This window comes from Panthera tigris, chromosome B3, assembly GCF_018350195.1.
Source record: "Panthera tigris isolate Pti1 chromosome B3, P.tigris_Pti1_mat1.1, whole genome shotgun sequence".
Lineage (NCBI taxonomy): Eukaryota > Metazoa > Chordata > Mammalia > Carnivora > Felidae > Panthera > Panthera tigris.
Window position 1 is genome coordinate 120,442,640 of NC_056665.1, and position 21,876 is coordinate 120,464,515.

At 39.3% G+C, this 21,876-nt stretch overlaps 1 protein-coding gene across 7 annotated transcripts in view; it reads left to right on the top strand.

The window, feature by feature from the left end:
* Positions 1 to 21,876, top strand: part of GPATCH2L (G-patch domain containing 2 like) — a 74,704-nt gene that overhangs the window by 49,427 nt on the left and 3,401 nt on the right. For 2 of the 7 annotated variants that reach the window (XM_042990186.1, XM_042990184.1), the window contains exon 10: positions 2,128 to 7,132. The exons of the other annotated variants lie outside the window; for them this stretch is intronic. In XM_042990186.1, the coding sequence (XP_042846120.1) occupies positions 2,128 to 2,288 (161 nt within the window). In that variant the 3' untranslated portion in view covers positions 2,289 to 7,132. Of the gene's footprint in view, positions 1 to 2,127; positions 7,133 to 21,876 lie in introns of those variants that run through there. 7 annotated transcript variants of the gene reach the window in all.

Here is a 21,876-nt window from a genome sequence, read left to right on the forward strand (position 1 = left end):
AAATAGTGTAGCCACTGTGGAGCCCTGTGGTGGTTCCTCAAAATTGTAAACGTAAAACTGCCATGTGATCCAGCAATTCTGCTTCTAAGTGTATACTCAAAGGAATTGAATGCATGGATTCAAACAGATAATTGGACACCCATGTTCATAGCAACATTATGCACAGTAGTCAAAAAGTGGAAACAACCCAAATCGATAAATGTATAAATCGATAAACAACATGTGGTATATACAGACAGTGGAATATTATTTGGCCTTGACAAGGAAGGAAATTCTGACATGCTACCGCATGAATGAAGACATAACGCTAGGAGCGCCTGGGCGGCTCAGTCTGTTAAGCATCCGACTTTGGCTCAGGTCATAACTTCACGGTCTGTGAGTTCGAGCCCCGCACCGAGCTCTGTGCTGACAGCTCGGAGCCTGGAGCCTGCTTCGGATTCTGTGTCTCCCTCTCTCTCTCTGCCCCTCCCCCACTCGCTTGCTCGCTCTCTCGAGAATGAACATTAAAAACAAAAAGACATAATGCTAAGTGAAATCAGCCAGACATAAAAAGATAAATACTATATGATTTCAGTTATATGAGGTACCTAGCATGGTCAAGTATGTAGAAACAAAGTAGAATCATGGTTGCCAAGGACTGGGGAAAGAGGAGAATAGGAGTTACTATGTAATAGGATAGCGTTTCCATTTGGGATAGTGAAGAAGCTCAGGAGTGGGATGGTGGTGATGGTTGTGCAGCATCGTGAACGTACCTGATGCCGCTGAACTGTACACTTGAAATTTGTTAACGTGGGAAATTTTATGTTACTTGTATTTTAACATACTAAAAAATACGGAGCAAAAAACCAGTTTTCCTAGGATGAGAGGTGTTTTCCCACTGCGGCTGAATACCACATAGTAACGTTAGATTAAGTTTCATGAAATTTATTTTCAGCTCAATATGAGTGAGTGAGCATGTTTTGTGTGTGCGTGTGCGTGTGCATGTGTGTGTAAGATAAACAGATTGGGGTTGTGGTGTCAGACGTATTTCTTACTGCTATGGGTGAGGTTCCAAAATGTTTGAAATCTGTGTCATAGAATAATAGCCTGCCGTGAGAAATTCATGTTTGAATATGTATGTGGGTGTGCATGTAAAGCTAAAATAAATTCTTGGGTTCACTCTGATATATGTTACTACTTTTCGTTAGAAAAAAAATACCGGTCTTGGCCTACTAAATTGATTTGGTGACCCACAATTTGAAAATTACTGTTCTGGTTACATGCCTAGGAGATGAATTATTGAGTGACAAGGTTAAAAACAAACATTTTCTAGATTTGGCTGTATTTTAGTGTATATCCGTTCCCTCTGAACAGAGTGGGTGTGATGGTGGTTTGTACCCCTCTGCTCGGGCATTTGGAAATGTGAGGACACTGTTTGGTCATCACAGTGACTGAGGAGTGCTTTTGGCATTCAGTGGATGAGGTCCAGAGTGGAAGTGCCCTAAAGTATACAGGGCAGCCCTGCACAAGCAACGATTGTCGTGCCCAGAATATCTTCGGTGTCCTTGTCAAAAAACACTGGGCCTGACTGTGTAGTTTTTCTACCATTTTTCTTTTTGTGTGCTATTTATTGGTAATACTGTGTTATTGGAGGCGTGGGCTGTAACAAGCCTAGGGCTTGAAGTCCGGAATCAGAGTTTGATTCTTGCTACTTAACCAGCTCTGTTGTGTCCCTGAACAATGTATCTGCTTGTCTCTCTGCCTCAGTTTTTTGATCCAGAAAATGGAGATGACCATACCTACTTCCAAGGGTTTGCCTTAGGAAATAAGATTATGGTTGTAGAGTACAAGGTCATAAGTGCTCAATAAATGATAATTACTACATTATGAATTTGTACTGCTGTATTTATTTGTTCAGTTAAACCCGTTTTCTCAGGTAGAGACATACTTACCTTACTTAAATCTTGCCTTTATTATTACTATTATTTTTTTTTTTTGGAAAGGAAAAAGAGAAACCTTATGTGGCCACTTGGGTTAATAGAGTATAAAATAAAAGGATTCAGAGAAATTTGCCTTGAAGTGTCTCTTATTCTAATTTGTCTCCCCTTGATCTTTTCTTCCTTATTTTTATTGTAACCACCTTCCCAGTTCACGTGGATGTAGTGGAGCCAACCACACCAGCATCGCAGGTCCAGAAATCTCCAAACCCTGAGTGGTTGGTCAGGACCTCTGCCGCAGAGAAAGCTACTGACTCCGCTGCAGCTACGTTTTTTAAAATGCCACCAGAAAAGAGCCCTGGATACAGCTAGAGGGCAGGAGCCCACCCACCGGGAGCCGCTGGGTGTCATGCAACGCATCCTAGACGTGGTGTCGCAGAGCCTTGCATATCGCAGTTGACGTTCCCAGTCCTTTTACCGCCAGGATGACCCCTCTTCAGACAAAGCAGTGGACTCTTTCTCTTAGAAAATCATGTTGTGCAAATCTGGTTTAAAAAAAAAAAAAAATTAGTAAAGTATTGCAGCAGCAGTTTAAAACAGAAAAAAAAAAGTCATCCTCTGCTATTTGTTACATTGCTGTCGTTGTCCCAACAGTTAACCTGCAGCCCCGTTTACAGAGCTGTTGCTTTTTGCAGGTATGTCTCTTTCCTTGAAAAACGAGTAACTGCTTTTGCATACTTTTTGTGTAGAGCTTTTAATATCATTTGAGGAAGTCCCAAATTGGTAGCCAGTTCTAGACAGATTTAAACACTGAGTTAAGACCGGTGTGTGGAATTGCGTTTGCAGAGACAAGGTTTGCCTTTGAGCCTGGTCTTGATTCACTGATCGTGCCAATAAGCTAAATCCATCAAGTTCTCATTTTGGAGCCTCAGAGGAGACCCCAGCGGCCTGGACAGCGGGAACTTCTTCCAGTTTTCTAAATGGCCTAATGGGATCTCCAGCAGATGCATTTGTACTTGGCCTCGTCTCCGAAGTTGGTGTTCTCCTGCGAGAGGATGTCTGTATTCATGATGTAATGAAGAAAATGGTTTAGTTGTTCAACAAACTTCAAATAGTCAGTGGATTGTGTCTTAATACTTCATGTCACAGTGTAAGCCTTTATGTACTAACTGGGAATTTTATTGTTAGTTTATAGGTCAGTAACCTGCAGCAGAAATTCATACTCTGTTATAATAATGGCTTCTTGGGGCCGTACTTTGGGGAGAAAAATGTCTTTTTGACACGCCTTTATACTTGGCGTGTTTATGACGGCTCAGCTGCGTGTGGAGTTATGTATACAGCCATGCCTGGAGTTGGATGCCACTTTGTCAGAATGAGGAATAAGTGACTGCCTCGAACCGCTGGGGAAAAGCCACCCTTTCTAAAAAAGTATTATCAAGAGTGTCTGTCATTCAGAGGACTGGTTGACAGAGCGTTCTTTTTTGTACGAATTGAGTACATTTACTCTGAAATGTACAGAAACTGTTTTCAAAGTGCCCACCACTCTGGAACATTCCAGAGGAACTCCCAGCCCCGCACCTGGATATTTTCTGTGCTTGAATAGGTGCTGAGTGTCAGGACAGAGCCTCCTTTTCGCGAAACGCAGTTGTCCCTTCTCACACAGAATGTGAGGGTGGGCTGCTCTATCACGTTCCCTTTAAAAATGGTAGTCCTCTCCAGTGCCAAGTCCAGGGTTTCCTTGTTGATGGGTGGGTGTGAGTCTAGTTGGAAAGGGGGACTTGAAGGTAATTTACGTAGCACTTTTCTGTAACGGAGAACGGAGAACATGTCAGCTGTAACAAGGGGTATGGTGGAGGGAGGGGCAGGCGGAGATTGTGAGGTGAGGGAGTGGCGTGAATGCCAACCCAGCATCTCTGGGAGCCACCCCTGGTTCTCATGCAGTAGTGAGTGTACTTCCCTTCCCTGGGGCCTATAGCCGTGGCAGTATAAGAGATAAAGTGCCTGTTGAATATGAAATGGCACTACCAAGTTGTTTTAGTGACGAAGGTAGGCTTGATTGTCCTGTGTGCATTCAAACCTAGTGTCCGTCGTGTCCTGAGACAAATCTCTAATGTAATTAGTTGGATTTAAGGGAGAAATCCATGGACGTAATTTTACTTTCTTGGCACTAAGCTCTGGCTGTTGTAGAGATGGGTCCTGTCATCATAGCCTGTTCAGACTTCCACAGTTCAGGGCAAGTCTTATGGCCTAGCAGTTCTCCTTTCTACCTGTGATTACAAATAATTTACATAGACAACTTTATTTACATTTTAAACATCTGTGTGGTGTAAGGGCAGGTGACTGCTGCCATTTTTCAGAGACCAGAAATAAAGTTTAACACCTTGCCCAGAAATCACATAATCAAGCCAAAACTGAAATCCCAGATTTTTGGACTTCCTCTGCCCTGGGTTACAATCTTTTGTTTTTCATTGATAGACCTGAGTGACTCGGAGACCCATAATTTTGAAACAGTGTGTCATGAACGTTCATCATCTTTCTTGGGCATGCTTTTCTACATATTTTCAGTACATTCAACAGGGATTACCCCCAAATGCCATATCTACCTATAAGTGGGGAAGAAAATTAGTTGCCTAAAAAATAGCCATGAATACTTTGCAACACAGGGTTGTCAGCTGTGCTCCTCATTTTAGGCTGCTGCATGAGCATGCGTACAGAATTATTAACCAACTTTCTTTGCTTCTTTTCTGTATGAGTCAATTCCAGAGGAGTAACCTTAGAATGGGGTGTTTTTTGAACCTTAAATTTTAAATTTCTTTTTTATATGGCCAAGTGTATGATGTCATACACCGAGAAAAGTCTGTTACCTTTCAACAAAAGATGTAATTTCAAGATCAGGCTTTGTAGTCTTGAAAAAACTCTCATAGCATGACTTCCTTTGGGGATAATCATTGAGCTCACATGCATTTGATCTACTCAAAACTAGTAACTGAAGCTGAGTTGCATAGTTCTTGCTTATTTCAGGGTTCTGATTTATCCTAGCCGGCTATACAGCCTGCCTGTCTGAATCCTAACCTGTATTTTCCATGGTGGGCACAAGTCAAGAGATTATCTACTTGCATGAGCATCATTCATAAAAATTAGTTTTCTTATGAATTTAAGGGAATTGGAGATTATTTTTCATTTTAAGGGAACAGGTTCATTTGCATCAACTCTTGTGTTACTTTTTGGTAAGAACTGTGCAGAATAGGGAATTAGCTGTTTCCATGGTGCCAAATTTGGGAGGGGCAGGGTGTGGTCTCTATTGAGTGGTGTATGCTTAATAAATAGGGCACATTTAACCTTGAATTCTTTTGAAATCAAATGCAGTTCAAAATATCAGACGACATTGTTTTGCTGGGCTGTGAAACAGGCTGCGAACAAGGCCATTTTGGCAGTAAAGTGACCAAAAGCTGAAATAAAACTTCTTAATCTGTGATGCTTGTGGCATCCTTTGCTAAGTCAAGCTCCACACCGAGGACAGGTAATTAAACTACTTAGGAATCCCACATAGATGGCTCTGATCTGTCCCTGTATTTTGGAATCAGAGACATGGTCTAGACCCACAGCACTGGAGGTTGTCGAGCTGCAGAGGAGCAGAGTCACCACAGAGGTCACTTAAAGTGGAACAGGTTATGGTGTCAGGGGAAGGAGCTAGGCTGGCAGTGTCATTGCTGGTGTGACGGCTACTCCACTTTGGCTCTAAGGCTCCTGGTGATGTTTGATTTCATTCCTGGTCTTCTCTCTATTTTGACTTCATTCCTCTGGTCAGAGCCACATGCTTTTTGTTTCCTGAGGCGAAGACTATGTAAAAATCTCAGCATTACGAGCCGCATTCAGTGTTCCCTGAGTCTGGTGAAATTCAGCCGAGCTGGCGTGAGAACAGACTGGCCTACTCCAGCAGCTGTGGATACAGTCTAGCTGGGGGCAGAGTTTACAGGGTGTGTCATGATTCATGTGGTGGCTGGAGGGATAGTAAAAGCAGTTTGCCCCTGGTGTCAGCTGTTACCTTTGTTAATACTTGAGCTGTCTCACATGTTGGTATTTGCTTATCTCCCGCGCCGGCCACGCCAGCTGGTGGAGTTACTGATGGTGGCGGCAGTCAGGATGGGCTCTTACCCCATCAAGCAACGGTACTGAGGGAGTTGTTGGGTTTTGCCAAAGCACTAAATGCAAGGTGGCCCGGAGAGGCTTTCACCTACATTAAGATCCCAAAAGAGATGAATGTCAAATGCCCGAAAACAGCAATGTGGAATAGACACAAGGAAAATGAATGATGCTGCTGAAGCGTATGGATTTGTAAGGTTTTTAGCAAGCCCAGCAAAACAAACTTCTGGCCAAAAGAAATTTTCCCGCCACTGCACATAGGCGTGTTAAGCACTTGGGGAAATTGCCAAGTTTTCGGAACGTAAACTTCTCAAGCACAGTATTGAAGAATGAGGCAGATCCTGAAGATGTTCACCGGGGAAAACAATCTTGGCAAGGTTCAGAAGTAAGAAGGCATGACGAAGAGAAGGAGACATGCTTAGAGCAGAGGTGCTGGGGCCTGTAGACGGACAGCAGCAGCACGTCCTTGCCCCAACCACACATACTGGACCAGAAACGGAGGGTGGGTTGGGCAGTCTTACAATCCCTCCGGGGGACTCTGGTGCACGCTGACATTTGTGAACCACAGGCTTTGCATAGTTAAAGGTTTTAAGATGTTGGTGTCCCCCTAAGCTGTAAGGTGCACTTACATTTCTCTCCACAAGTATAGACGTGTTTTGTATATGATTCTTTGCAGAAATTGTTAATGTCTTTATTTCCCATACTTTTTCCCTGAAGCTCCTAAAAGATCTCCTGGAAATATTGGGAAAGGATGATGGGGAGAAAAATGTCATCAAGGCCATATTTAGATGGATGGAAACAACCTTTCACGTGGGTTAAAATATAACAGTGAATTTTCAGTCCGTGCGTGATAGTCATTTTTCACAACAGACAGCAAAACATTTGTGTAACGTACGGCCGCCTATGATTTCATGATACTTGTTCATTGCATCTTAATTTCCTGGGAAAGTGTTATGTCTTTTCCGGCATAATAATGACGAAGTCTTTAGAGTGTGGCTCACAAAAATGAAAATAATTGGCGGAAGAGACCATCCTGAGTACATAGTGTTGTGGAATAAATCCTTGTTGAGCTATTGGTGATCTTTTGCTAGAACTTAATCACACCCTATTGTCTTTGTGTTACATTTCAGTGATTCTGTAGAGGTTGGTGACCAGCAGCAACAGAATGTTGTATATTTTTGTGTTGTCTGACTCAAGGATTCAGCATTTCCGAATACGGTACTCGAGTCCTAAAGCTTTGAAATGAAATTGCGACCATTTCTTTCTTTGGGTTTTATTTGCACGAATAGGGCTAGACTGTAGCCCTATTTATTACTAAAGCCTGCGAGCCCAAGATTTTTCTGGGAATATGTGTGGCCAACGAGGACTTCTCTGGTATCATGTCCTCAGGTACTCACGTCGTCTTGTGCCCAGGTGTGACTTTATAAAGGTGATTAAGTGAGGGCACAGACAGGCCTGTGTCACCGAAAGAAAAGCTTAATGTTACAGTTCCCCTAGAAACAAGGCATGGCTTGCCCTGCAGGGCCACAGGAAGACAACCGGGTTTGGTCAAGAGGCAGAAGACGGGAGCAAGCAATAGGTTTAGGCCAGAGCCTCTGTTGGGGTTTCCACTGTGAAGGCAGGGCAGGGCAGGGGGAACAGTTTGGAAATGGCTAGTTTGAATAATTCTGGGGCCTTTGGACCATAGTATAGACTCTGGTTGCCTGGTACCTGGCCCTGGGGTGATTGCTTCCTGGAGTGGAACAGGCCAAATGGAGGGGGTATGGCTCCATCGTACCTGCTTAGTTTGCACATCAAAAGCGTGCTGCTGGCTGATTCCTTTGCTGTCTTCCTGAGAATCAGCCAGCCCTGGGAGAGGCAGTGTTTCCCTAGCCAGAAAGGGTTTTTAATCTGTTAAAACATTGTAATATACAGAAAATTTAAAAAAAAAAAAAAAAAAAACAGGATTAGCACACATGTTTAAGCTTTTAAGTTCTCCTTTCAATTTTTTCAGTCTTTTAAAACACCATGTGATTTTCCTCTTCGATCTTGAAAACCAGTTAAAAATACCTCTGACCAAAAATGTTGGTGTTACTAGATAGTATCAAGGTATGGGAATATAAAAAGAAGGTTTTCAAGATGTAAATTGTGAGAAGTAATGTTTTCTTTCTCTGGAAGTGAGTTCTGACCCTTGCAGATCCCTCATTCAAATGTTTTTAATTGAGAAAGAGGAAACATCAGAGAACTTACAGATGGTCGCGGTGGCTTTGACTTAAATCAACCCCTTTCACTGTGTGTAGACCCTGCATCTTGCCCCTCCCAGTGGGCCGTGTATCCCTTCATGAACAGTTGTCATGATTGTGCGGACTCCTGCTACTCCAAAACCATGGTGACACTTAAAATTGCTCTCGATATTTATCCCACTCCTCTTGTCAGTAGCTATTGCAAAATGCGGCCATTTCAAACTCTGCTTACCCCCACCTTCTCTCAAGTTCAGCGGCCAATCTCCCCCATCCCCTAGCAGGTAACAGGCCATTAGACAGGAGTCCCTGGCCGCACACCCCTTACGTACACCCTTCCTCACCTCCTTCTTGCAAGTGCCTGTCATACCTAAGACAGATTCCTTCTCCTCTGTGCCTTGGTTCCCTCTCCTTTGATCAGACGCCTTGCTCAGTCTAACTATAGCTTCTCACTCCTGGCACGTAGAGCTTTGCATTTGAACGTGTTTTAAAGATTCCTTCTTCAAACAAAAATACCTTTCTCAGCCCTTTGAACCCCTTGGCTCCCAAAAATACTGCCCTCACTCGCACTTCCTGTTCATTAATTCTCAGTCCACTGAAGCGGTAGATTTTAACCCTGGCTGCACATTAAGACCACCTGGGGAGATTTTTAAAAATCTTAATTCCCGCAACTGAACCACAGAAAAATCACATCAGAATGGGGAGGCGGGACAGGCTTCATTCTTTTTAAAGCAACGGAGCAGGTGGGGCTGAGAGCCACCATACCAAAACCTGGCTGCTACACTCACCGCCATTAAAACTGTTTTTGCTGGGTTCACCAGTGATTTCCAGTTGTCAAAATTCAGTCCTTCAATTGATCATTATGATGTCATACTGTACAGTGACTTCCATTGTGGAATTGTCCCTGTTCTGACCCCGCTTTCTCCTGATTTTTCCCCTACTGCTTTGCTTCCTCAGTCTCCACAGGTGGGAGGATGGGTGGGTGGGTCAGTCCAACACAGACCGGATGTCCCTGTCCTCCCGTCTGATATTTCAGTTAACACCCGTGGGCTCACGCGCCCACTTTGCCATACCACCTAATGCACTGACTTAAAGCACGGACATAGAGTGAAGCATTTCACTAATAATTGGTGTAGACTTACAGGAAAGTGTGCTCAAGGTCTCTGCTCCTTCCTGTGTTTCTCTTTGTCCCTACTCCAGGCCCACATAGGTAGGAAGGTTGCTAATCACATTTGTCAGGTTCTAAGATTCGTAAGACCCCTATTTACTCGTGGTGTTGCCATTCGTGAAAAGTCAGGCTGGAACTCCGGTCCCTCTTCTGCTTCCTCCTCTCCAGGGTCTTGGACCAGTAAGGAGGCCTGGGCCCACTTCTACATACAAGGAGGCTACCCCCACCTAGTGCTTTCAGTTTTTTTACTTTCTGCTTCTGGTAAGAGTTTAGTTTGGGCATGAGACAGACTCATTTCCTCACCGATGTTTGACCTTCGGTACCACGTTGGATCTTGGGGTTTCAGGCCCTAGCCCTACTCCTAGTAAAGCGGAACTCGATTTTCTACTTTATTGCCATCACTGCATGCTGCCTCGGAAACTATATGTAGGGGTTCCACCCTCACCGGAAGGGATCCTGTGTGTTCCTGGCTTCTTTGAATCACTAGTTTCTGATTCGAAATCTGGGATGAGGGATCTGATTAGTACTCCTGTGCCTATCTGTCCTAGCTGCAGGAAGTGAGAATGAGTTATCTGGAATGTGTAGCTTCTGTTGGGGTTGGATGAATTCCTCAAACAGGAGGGTAGTTCAGATGCCGGACAGCTGATAAGAATAACAAAGGTCTACTGGGGCCATTGTCCTATTTACTGATTCAAAAAACATGTATTCAGCACTCAGTAAGCCAGCCTTCCTCAGGGATCTTGTGGGGAAGATGGCTGCTACAAAGCAGGATAGTCCCAGGGTCCTTAGATATACTCTGCTTGAAACCAGTCTGACCCTTTCCAGAGCCCCTAATAATATGATGATGATGATGGTAATAATGACTATTTACTGAGTGATTATTATATGCCATTTGTCAACAGCATCTCAATCTTTAACAACTCTAAGGTAGGTAAATTTATGTCAGTTTTAAAGCCATGAAATAATACATGCAGTCATAGATTAACTCGCTCAAAGTCACATAGCTAATATTCAAGCCAGCATTCACGCTCCGTCTTTTTGGTGCTAGACTTTCTGTTCCCAGCAACACTCTTTGCTGCCTCTTTTCACAATATAAATGAACTATTGGTGGCCACGTATATGTGAAATAAACTATGTGCCACTGGTCCCAGGGCTGGGTGTCTCATGACACCCTTTTATTCCATTTACCTGTTGCTCCTGGTGAGCTGTTTATCAAAGCAACCGTGAATGGGCTCCTGTGCCTACATCATTGAAAGAAGATAGGCAATTTCTGTGGCATCTTCTTAAAATGACCTATTCTTGTTTTTGGAAGCTACTAGAGCAAAGTCAATAAAATCTTCCAAACCTATGGCAGGTGTTGTCCTTTGTATGCCAAAGCAAAATGGATCCCTAAGGCGTGAGGACATGTACTTTGAATTGTTAATGGTAGTGACGGACTGTTCTGAACGTTGTGCTAAACGCCTCATAGACCTGCTAGCAATATAGCTGTCTTAACAGTTTGGGCCTTAATAAATGTCCCTTCACTCAGTAGATGTGAATAGAACACATTTTATGCCAAGCACCCTGCTTGCTGCTGAATATACAAAGAGGAAAGGCATTCCTGCTGTCATGATATTCATGGTCTTCTGAGGAAGAGACCAGGAGAGCAAATATTGTGATGTAGAATGATAAATTTTGAGATAAGAATACCAGGGTATCTTGGCAGCAAGGAGGAAGGCACCCGACCTCAAACTGAGTAGAGGGAGGATTTGAAAAATGCTGGACCACGTCCTGAAGGATGAACAGGAAGTTCAGTGAAGACGAGAGAATGAGGCCATCCTGCCTAAAGAGCATGGTTTGTATAGGGCACTGCATGTCTTGTGGTATGGCTGACAGCATAAAGGAGCAGGGAGAGGTAGGCAGGAGGCCAGTGAAGGACCCTGTGTAAACTGGCTTGCTTGTCGATTTGGTGAGCTGAGCTGTTACAGTATTCCTCTGCTGGGCAGTCATGGAAAGCCTACTGCAACTGGCCCATTGTGCAAACAAAGCCGGAACTGAGATGTGACCAGGTTTCCATCTCCTCGATCACCTCCCTGGAAGATATAACCAGATCCATCTATTTGTGGGAGCTACTGACATGCTTAGGAGTAGAGGAAGCTGAATTGGAAATAACAGTTTGCACCATGGCTGGCTGAATCCTTCGTGTGTTCTATCCTGATGCCAGTCTGAAGTTATTCCTCTTAAACCACCTTATCTTGGTAGAATTTAATGCACACTGAAGTCATCTTAATTCCTAGTACTGTTCTTCAGTAGCAAAGTTGCTGTTCTAAACTATGTGTTTGGAGATTTTTTTGTTTCTCAGTGGTGACCATAAATTTGTGTTGATCAACTCACACTCTATATTGGGAAACTCTGCAATCTTTGCAATTTCAAGGCTGCAGAAAGTATCCATAAGATAGAATGAATGCACCTGGCCCATATTAAGCATTGATTTTGGTCTCACTAATTCCATGCTATAAGTAAAGTTAGCTGAACCCTTTGAAATGGTGTAAAATGGAACCAATTAAGTGGTTTTGGCCAACAGTGGTGATGAATGGCCCTTTTTCTGGTGTTCCACAGTAGTGTGACTTAGGGCCTCCTCTCCACATTCTTTGGAGCTCTTGATTCAAACCCTTTTTTTAAACAAAAAATCTTTTAGTTTGAAATAAGTTTAGACCTAGAGGAAAGTTGCAAAAATAGTACAGAAAGTTGCCATCTGCCCTTCTCCCAGCTTCTAGTGTTAACAACTTACATAGCCGTGATACAGTTACTGAAACCAGGAAATTAACGTTGACACAATCCAGTTAACTAAACTACCTGCTTAGTTGAATGTCATCAGTTCTCCCTGTTACGTCCTTTCTCTGGTTAAGAATTCAACCCAGGATCCATTTGTATTTGGGTCTGTTTCTGGGCTTTGGGTTCTATTCACTGGTCCGCTTATCTCCTTGTACACAGTAGCACACTGTTTTCAATAATAGACACTTTATAGTATATTTTAATATCTGGTAGAGCTAGTCCCCTGTCATAATTTTTCTTTTCCAGTGTTTTCCTGGCTACTCTTACATGTTTGTTTTTCCACGTAAACTTTAGTATCAACATGTCTAACTGAGATTGCATTACATTTATTAGCTCACTTAGAGAGAACTGACGTCTTTACAATGTTGAGTTATCCAAATTACCCAAGAACAGGGGATGTATTTCTACTTGTTCAAGTCTATTTTTGTGCCTTTTCAGTACTGTTTTAAAGTTTTACGTAGATCTTATTAAGTTTATCCCCTTGTATTCAATTCTTTCTTGCTACTAATGGGGTTTTCTCTGCTATGAGGTCTTCTACTTGGTTATTATTCTTATATATGCCTTTTGATTTTTGTATATTAACTTTATATCCTACTGCCTTCCTGAATTCTTTTGATTTTGGGGTGACTTTTATCACTGGTCCTCAAGGGTCAAAAAAAAATCTTTCTAAATGTATTGAACAGTAGCAAGAAATGAATCTGTAGAAGTCGAGAGTGCTTTGAAAGCTTAACTTTGGGTGGCAAGTGAGATGAAAGCCGCCTTTCACCCTGAAAGTATCTGTGGAGACCTGGTCCCTTGAGTCTCTGTCATGGTGACTGTGATAGGTGCCAGAGGTAAAGCAGGGCCTACTCAAAGCAGAGCATTTAGCCTGAGATCTCCCACGAAACAGGGACCCTCAAAGTGCTACCCTCACAGTAGAAGCATCAACACTAAGTAAACCCACCAAGCAGAAATAACAGCAAGATAGCATGCCTTTATTGATATTGGCCTTGGGTGGAGGAAAAGTTTGTTTGTTTGTTTGTTTGTACCTTAAAATGTTTAACAAGTTGTCCCTTATAGAGTTTATGGCCTAAGTTCATCCTACTGGTGTGGTCCAAAATACTGCAAATGGGAATTTCATTTACAGTAAACCTAGGTCAGTAGTGACCTCAGAGGACTAGCAAACACAGATTCTCTCAAAAGCAATAAAACTTCAATCAGGGTATCTAAGAACTACCACAGATAAAGTTAGAAAGAATATGAGTAGCTCACAGTTAAAAACCACAAACCAAAGGAGGAATCAAGGTTCCATGAGTGAGAGGCATCAGAAACAACATACAGGAGAGTCAGACTCACAGACACATTAGATATTGTACTTACTGCCACATGATATAAACTAAATGTTTTAAATATATTTCAAGAAATAAAAGAGAGACTTCAAAACACCAGGCAACAGAGGCACGTAATTTTGAAAGGAGGTGATGAGAGTTACGGTGTCCTACTGTCTTTCAGTTGTTCAGGAGGAGTTAGAGTCTTACCAATTTGGGGCCTTAGGTACGTAGACATTTTAAAATATTTGGAGTAACCACTCAATAAATATAGAGAATATAGCACTTAAGTTAACATGGGAAGGATGATAAAGAAGAAGCTAGAAAGGTGGGAAAAACAAAAAGCATAAAATAAGATGGTAAAAGAATTCAAATATGTCAGTTATAAGTGTTAATGAACTAAACTCTGCAGTTGAAAGATAAAGCCTGTAATACTGGATTTAAATATCTACCTATATGCTATTTATGAGAGGTACTTGGAAAACTTGGTCACAGGAAGATTGAAAATAAAAGGATGAAAAAATATAAGAGGAAGATATCAGAGAAAGTAATCTCTACGAAATTAGAAACTTCGGCTCCATTACTGATAAATGGTTCAATTTGCCAGACATACTGATTTTCAGCTAAGCTTGATAATAGAGCCTCAGTATATACATAAGCAAAAATTGGCAAAACTAAGTTTAAAATATCTTTTAGTAATTGATACAAGTGGACAGAAATTGTTACCTGCAAAATATACCAAAGCAAAATACAAGTGATAACAGGATAACATATTTGCAGTTTATTTCACACATTAGGGGCTAATATTCCTAATTTATGAACACCTTTTTAAGATAAAGGTTTTGGGGTGCCTGGGTGGCTCAGTCAGTTAATTGTCCAACTTCAGCTCAGGTCATGATCTCATGGTTGAATTTGAGCCCCGTGTCGGGCTCTGTGCTGACAGCTCAGAGCCTGAAGCCTACTTTAGATTCTGTGTGTCTCTCTCTCTGCCTCTCCCCTGCTCATGCTCTGGCTCTGTCTCTCAAAAATAAAATAAAATAAAAAACAATTAAAAATTAAAGTGGTTTGGGGCACCTGGGTGGCTCAGTCGGTGGAGCATGTAACTCTTGATCTCATGGTTGTGGGTTCAAGCCCCATGTTGGGTATGGAGATTACTTGAAATCTTAAAAAAAATAAAAATAGAGGAGATCCTATAGAAAAATAGGGAAGAGATATGAACAGTTTATAGGAAAAAAATGCAAATGTCCCTTAAGCTTTTGAAAAAACTTAATTATTTGATTTTCACAACAACCTAATGAGGTAGATATTCTTATCTTCCCCATTTTTCTGAGAAGGAAACGGAGTTACAAAGAGGTAAAGCGTTCTACCTGAACTCAAATACTAATCAGTTATGGTTCTAGGATTTGAATGCACTCAGGCTGGCTCCAGATCAGAGTAATTCACCATGGCTAAGTGAGACTTGTTTCAAGAACACAAGGGTCATTTAATATTAGGACTAGCTGGGTGTTTCCTTAATTTGAGAAAATATATTTATCTCAATCCAAAGCCAGCATCACGCTTAATTGAGAATTAGAGAAACAATTTTTTAAATTAAAGTCAGGAACAAGACAGAGATGTCCACTAATCATCACCATTGTTTAAAACTGTTCTTCAGGACTTAGACAAGACAATTAGGCAAGAGAAAGAAATTAAAGGTAGAGAAATTAGGAAGAGAGGATAAAATTATAATTTGCAGCTATGATTGGACTGTCAAGCTAGAAACTAAAAAGGAGTAACCAACTTAGAACAAACTTAGAAACGAAACAAGAATTTAATAAATTAGATGGGTACAAAAGTAATTTTTAGAATCAACAGCCTTTGTATACACAATGTCTGATTACATGCTACAAAAAAAGAAAAGACCTACTTTATAATAGCAGCAGAAAACAAAAGATATAAAATACTTAGGAATAAGCCCAAGAAGTAGAAAAGTTCAAAATGCTAATGAGGGACACAAAACAAGACTTGAACGAATGGGAAGAAATTCCATGTTCTCGCACAAGAACAATGAGCCTTGTAATGACGTCACTCTCCTTAATCTATAACTTTGATGTGATATTCAATAAAAGTACCAGATTTTTAAAAAAAATTTTAATGTTTACTTTTGAGAGAGACAGAGTGCAAGTGGGAGAAGGGAAGAGAGAGAGGGAAACATAGAATCTGAAGCAGGCCCCAAGCTGTCAGCACAGAGCCCAACATGGAGCTCGAAGCCATGAACCGTGAGATCATGACCTGAGCCGAACGCTTAACTGGCTGAGCCACCCAGATGCCCCCTTTACCAATTAGATTTCTAAAAAAGATTTACACAAACTAATTCTGAAGTTCATATGGAAAACCAGGCAAGGATATGCAAGAAAGAAAGGGATAGTGATAGAAGGAGATTAACTCTATAGATGTTTAAAATTTATAAATCTATAGCAATTAAAACAGTGTGGTAATAATTTGTGAATAGCCAGATCAATAGAAGAGTTCAGAAACAGGTCTAAATACATACGGGAATTGAGTGTATGATAAAGGTGGCTTTTCAATCAGTGAGGAAAAGACTATTGAGAGGGAGATCACTGGGTAGTGTTCTGGAAAAAAATTAAGGTGAATCCACACTTTACTCCTTATATCAGGACAACTTGCAGGCAGTTCTAAGGCTTTTTTTACACTTAAGTGTAAAAAATAAAACTCTGAATGTACTAGGAAGAAAAAAAGAAAATTTTCTTATGACTTGAGAATGGGAAAGGACTTTCTGAGTCTGCCACAAAACCCAACAGCCTTAGAAGAAATGATTGCTAGGTGAGACTTTGTAAAGATAAGAGAGTCTCTTCATGGCAGTAGCATCATAAGCAAATGCAAATGAGAACCTGGGTGAGATATGTGTAACTCCACCAAGATAAGGGCTAATTTGTCTAATTTTATAAAAGGAACCCCTCAAATCAAAAAGAAATAGATCAGCAATCCAATATAAAAATGGTCAAAAGAAATTAACAGATACTTCATAGAAGAGAAAATACAAATGACTCTTAAGCATGTGAAAATATGTGAGCTAAAGCTCACTTGTAATAAAATAGATTTTTCACCTATCAAAAACAATAAAGTTTGATAATACACTATAATGGCAAGCATTGTAAGAAATTACAATGGACATTAGACAGTTATTTTGAACTAAATTACAAAAAAAAAAATTATGACATCAAAACTTGAAGAACAAAGCTAAAGCTGTACTTAAAGGGAAGTACATATAATAAATCTGCATATAATAAAAGGAAAGAAAGGCTAAAAAACAATCTGAAGAGTAGAGTAGGAAATTTAATACTGGAAGAGGCACTTTCACACATTGCATAAATTAGTACAAACTGTGGAGGCTGGCAATATCTATCAGATGACAGGTACATTACATCTTTTAACCCAACAATCCTAGGAATTTTTCCTACAGATACATTTGTATTATGTGCAAAATGACTTATGAGCATGGCTGATCATTAGAATTCACTACAAGTGAGTTAGTTTCACTGCACACTCAGGGGGAAGACACAGAAATGCTTGAATACAGAAGGTGAGGATCATTTGGGATCGTCTTAAAGAGGCTGCTTACCACATTGATGCATATTTTTAAAAACCGAACTATATGTTGCTTTCAAGGGGCACACTTTTTAAGTGTAAAGACAAAGAAAGATTGAAAGTTAAAGAATGGAAAAAGATACACCAACCAAGAGCTAACCAGAAGGAGGCTGATGTAGCTATACAAATATCAAAGTAAGTCAAGAAGCATTACTAAACATACAGAGGGACAGTTCATAAATAAAAACATAAATCCACCAGGAAGGTATAATAATATAAAAATAACATTATACTTACAAAAAATAAGTATAATATTTGGTGCATGTGTTGATGCACCTGATACTATAGTTTCAAAATATAGAGCAAAATTACAGAACTATAATAAGCTGATAGTAACAGATAGTGAAAAAGTCATTAAGACTATGAAAGATTTCAACATAAGTAATAACTTTAATCTAACTGATGCACATATCATACTACAATCAGTATTGTCAGGATATGTGTTTTTTCCAAGTGTCCATAGAGCATTTACCAAAATTTACCATCTGTTGGTCCTTAAAGCAAATCTCAACAAATTCCAAAGAGTGAAATCATCCAAAATAGGTTCTCTGACCAAAGTGGGATTAAGGTAGAAATTAATAACAAAAAGATAATTAGGGACTCCTCAAATATTTGAAAATTAAGCAATATACTTCTAAATGACCAATAATTCAAAAGAAATTATAATGGACATTAGACAGTTATTTTGAATTAACTTACAATAAAAATAATGACATCAAAACTTGAAGAACAAAGCTAAAGCTGTACTTAAAGGGAAGTTTGTTTCTTTAAATCTACATATAATAAAAGGAAAGAAAGGCTAAAAATCAATCTAAAAAGTAGAGTAGGAAATTGAATCTAATTCTAGAAGAGTAAAGAAAATAATAAAGGTAATAAATTAATGAAATAGAAAAAAGTATATAAGAAAGTCAACAAATCTAGAGCTGGGTTTTTTGAAAAGACTAATAAAATTGATAAATTGCTAGCAAGGAAAAAAAAAACCACTGCTAGACTAAGAAAATGAGAAAAAAGGTACAAATTAACAATGCTATTAAGTAGATATTATGAAGAACTTTATACCAATCTGAAAATCTACATGAAATGAAATTTCTATGAAATTACAGTTTACCAACTAAAGAGGAAACAAAGTCTGAATGTTTTATAGCTAAGAACTTGAATCTGTAACTAAAAATTTTCAGGTGTAGATTTCTTTACTAAATTTCTAAGCATTTTAAAGGAATTAAACTGATCTTACACAGACTCTTTCAAATCAGAGAAAGAAAAAAACAATTCCCAGCTCATTTTGAGACCACCATAATTTTAATACCAAAGGGTGACAAGTACATTATAAGAAGTAAAAATTATGGACCAATATCTCTCATGAACATATGTACAAATATCCTAAACAGAATCTTAGTAAGTAGAGTCCAATGATATAATTCATTTCAGTAATATAATGTTGGCTTAATATTACAAAATCAAGCAGTATTTTCAAGTGGTTCTGGGACAACTGAATATCCACATGCAAGAAGGTAAAGTTGGATTTCTTCATACTCCATATGCAAAAATTAATTCAAAATGGATCAAAAACCTAAATGTAAGAGTTAAAATATAAAACTATTAGAAGGAAATACAAGTATAAATCTTCATGATCTTTCATTCGACAGTGATTTCTTACATATGACACCAAAATCACAAGGAACCAAAATAAAAATGGATAAGCTGGACTTCATTAAAAATTTAAACTTTTGTGCTTCAAAAGACAATAACACAAAGAAAATACAACCTACAGAGTAGGGGAAAATATTTGTAGCTCCTATAACTGATAAGTGTCTAGTATCCAGAATAGATGAATTATTCTTACAACTAAACAAAAAGGCCAACAGAACAACTAAAAAAATAGGCAAAAGGATTTGAATAAACATTTTTCCAAAGAAGAGACACAGGTAGCCGATAAGCACATAAAAAAATGTTTAACATCATTACTCATTACAGAAGTGCAAATCAAAATCACAATGAGATACTACCTCACACCTGCAAGGAAGACAATAATAATTAAAAAAAAAAAAAATGCAGGGATGTTTGGCTGGCTGGGTTGGTGGAGCATGTGACTCTTGATCTCCGGATTGTAAATTTGAGTCCCACACTGGGTGTAGAGATTTCTTTTTTAAAAAATCCTTTAAAAAATACAGATAATAACAAGTGATGATAAGGATGTGGAGAAATTGGAACTTTCATAAATTGCTGGTGGGAATGTAAAATGGTGTAGCCACTTTGGAAAACAGTTTGACAGTTCCTCAAAAAGTTAAGTGCAGTTTACTATATGATCCAGAAATCTTACTCCCTATATTCATAGCAGCATTATTCATAATAGCCAAAAAGTGGAAACAACTCAAATGTCCAACTAATGAATTGGTCAACAAAATGTGTTATATCCATATGACAGTATCATTCAACCGTGAAAAGGAACGAAGTACTGATTCATGCTACATGGATGAACCTTAAGGATATTATGCTAAGTGAAAGAAGTCTGACACTAAAGCATATTGTATGATATGATTCCACTTATATGATTATATGATTCCACTTATAAGTGAAATGTCCAGAATAGGCAAAATTTATGTAGACAGAAAGTGGCTTCCAGAGACTGGGGGAAGAGGGTAATGGGGAGTGACTGCCAATGGGTATGGAGTTTCTTTCTGGGAATGATTAAAATGTTCTGGAATTAGATACTGGTGACAGTTGCACAGCTTTATGAATATACTGAAGACCACTGAATTGCACACTTTAAAAGGATGAACATTATGGTATATGAATTATATCTCAATTTAAAATCAGCGTATTTAACCAAATTAGCATCATAAAGGAGAAAAAGAATGAGATCACCTCAATAGAATGATGTAGAAAAAGCATTTAATAAAATCAAATAATTACTCATGATATATACTCAACACACTAGGAATAGAAGGAGATGTTCTTAAACTGGTAAAGATCATCAATAAAATATCATAGTTAGTAGCAAAATGTTGAAAGCTTTCTCCCTGAGATTAGGAATACCTGCTGGGGCACCTCTCTGGCTAAATTGGTGGAGCATGCAACTCTTGATCTCAGGGTCGTAGATTCAAGCCCCATGTTGGATGCAGAGATTACTTAAAAATAATAAAATCTTTAAAAAAAAAAGGAATACCTTCTAATAGTACCTGCAATATTGTGCTGGAGATTGTAACTGTTGTAATAAGGCAAGAAAAAAGGTTATAAAGACTGAAAAGGAAGAGATAAACTGTCTATTCACAGAGATATGATTGTTTATGTAGAAAATCCTAAAGAATCTGTGGCTTAGCAGGATTACTACAAATACAGTGGTGCCTGGGTGGCTCAGTCAGTTAAGCATCTATTTTGGCTCAGGTCATGATCTCACGGTTGTGAGATCAAGCCTACATGGGGCATGGAACTTGCTTGGGATTCTCTCTCTCCCTCTCTCTGCTTCTCTCTCTCTCTCTCTCTCAAATAAATAAATAAACGTAAAAAAATACAAATATATCAAAGTCCCTGGATTCATGGTGTGTGTGTGTGTGTATCTCACTATATATGTACTATATTACTATATCCTGTAACTGCTATGAACAGAATATGAGTAAGCAATAAGTAGAAAGTGAAATTTTAAAACACCATTTACAATGACATTAAAGATATAAAGTACCTGGGAATATATCCGATGAAAGATGTGCAAGGTCTTTACAGAGAAAACATTATTAAAAGAAAATTTAAAAGACCTACATAAATGGAGAGATTTGCTGTGTTCATGAATTGAAAATCTCAAATGTCGGTTCTTACCAAATTAGTCTATAGAAGGAATGCAGTCCCAGTAAAAACCACAGCAGTTTGGGTTTTGGGAGGAGGGTAGGGGTTGGAATTAAGTTAATTGTGAAATTTACATGAAAATAGTAAAGACGAGGGTGCCTGGCTGGCTCGGTCTGTAGAGCATGTGACTCTTGATATTGGGGTCATGAGTTCAAGTCCCACGTTGGCCATAGAGATTACTTAAAAAAGAAGAAAGAATATGTTAAAAACCCAAGAATAGAGTAGATGTTCTTGAAGGAGCAAAGCTCCTTCAAAGACTTAACACCACTAGGTATCAAGACTTCTTATAAAGCTATAGTACTATGTGGTATTATTAGTGCACATATTGACAAATACACCAATGGCACAAAATAGACTGGAAGCAGATCCACACACATACAGTCACTTGGCTAAAAACAAAGGTGACTGTATTGTGCAGTAAAGAATAGACGACCTTTTCAATAAATAGTGCTTACTCAGTTGGATATTCATTTGTGGTATAAATATGGATCCCTATTTTCACTACTTAAAACCAATTCCATAAAGATTACATCCTAAAGGTGAAACGGTAAAAACGACAAAACTAACAGGAAAAAAAAAAGAAAATATCATATCTCCAATGCCTCGAAGTGGGGTAAGATTTCTTAAAATATAAAAAATATTACCTAGAAAGTTAAAAATTGATGCATTGGATTACATTAAAGTCAAAAGACCCCACTGAGAGTAAAAAAGCCAGCCACAGGGTAGGAGATTATATCTGCAATACAAATATCTGACAAAGGACTTGCATCCAGAACCTTTTTTAAAAAAAAATTATTTAAATTCAAGGTAGTTAACATACA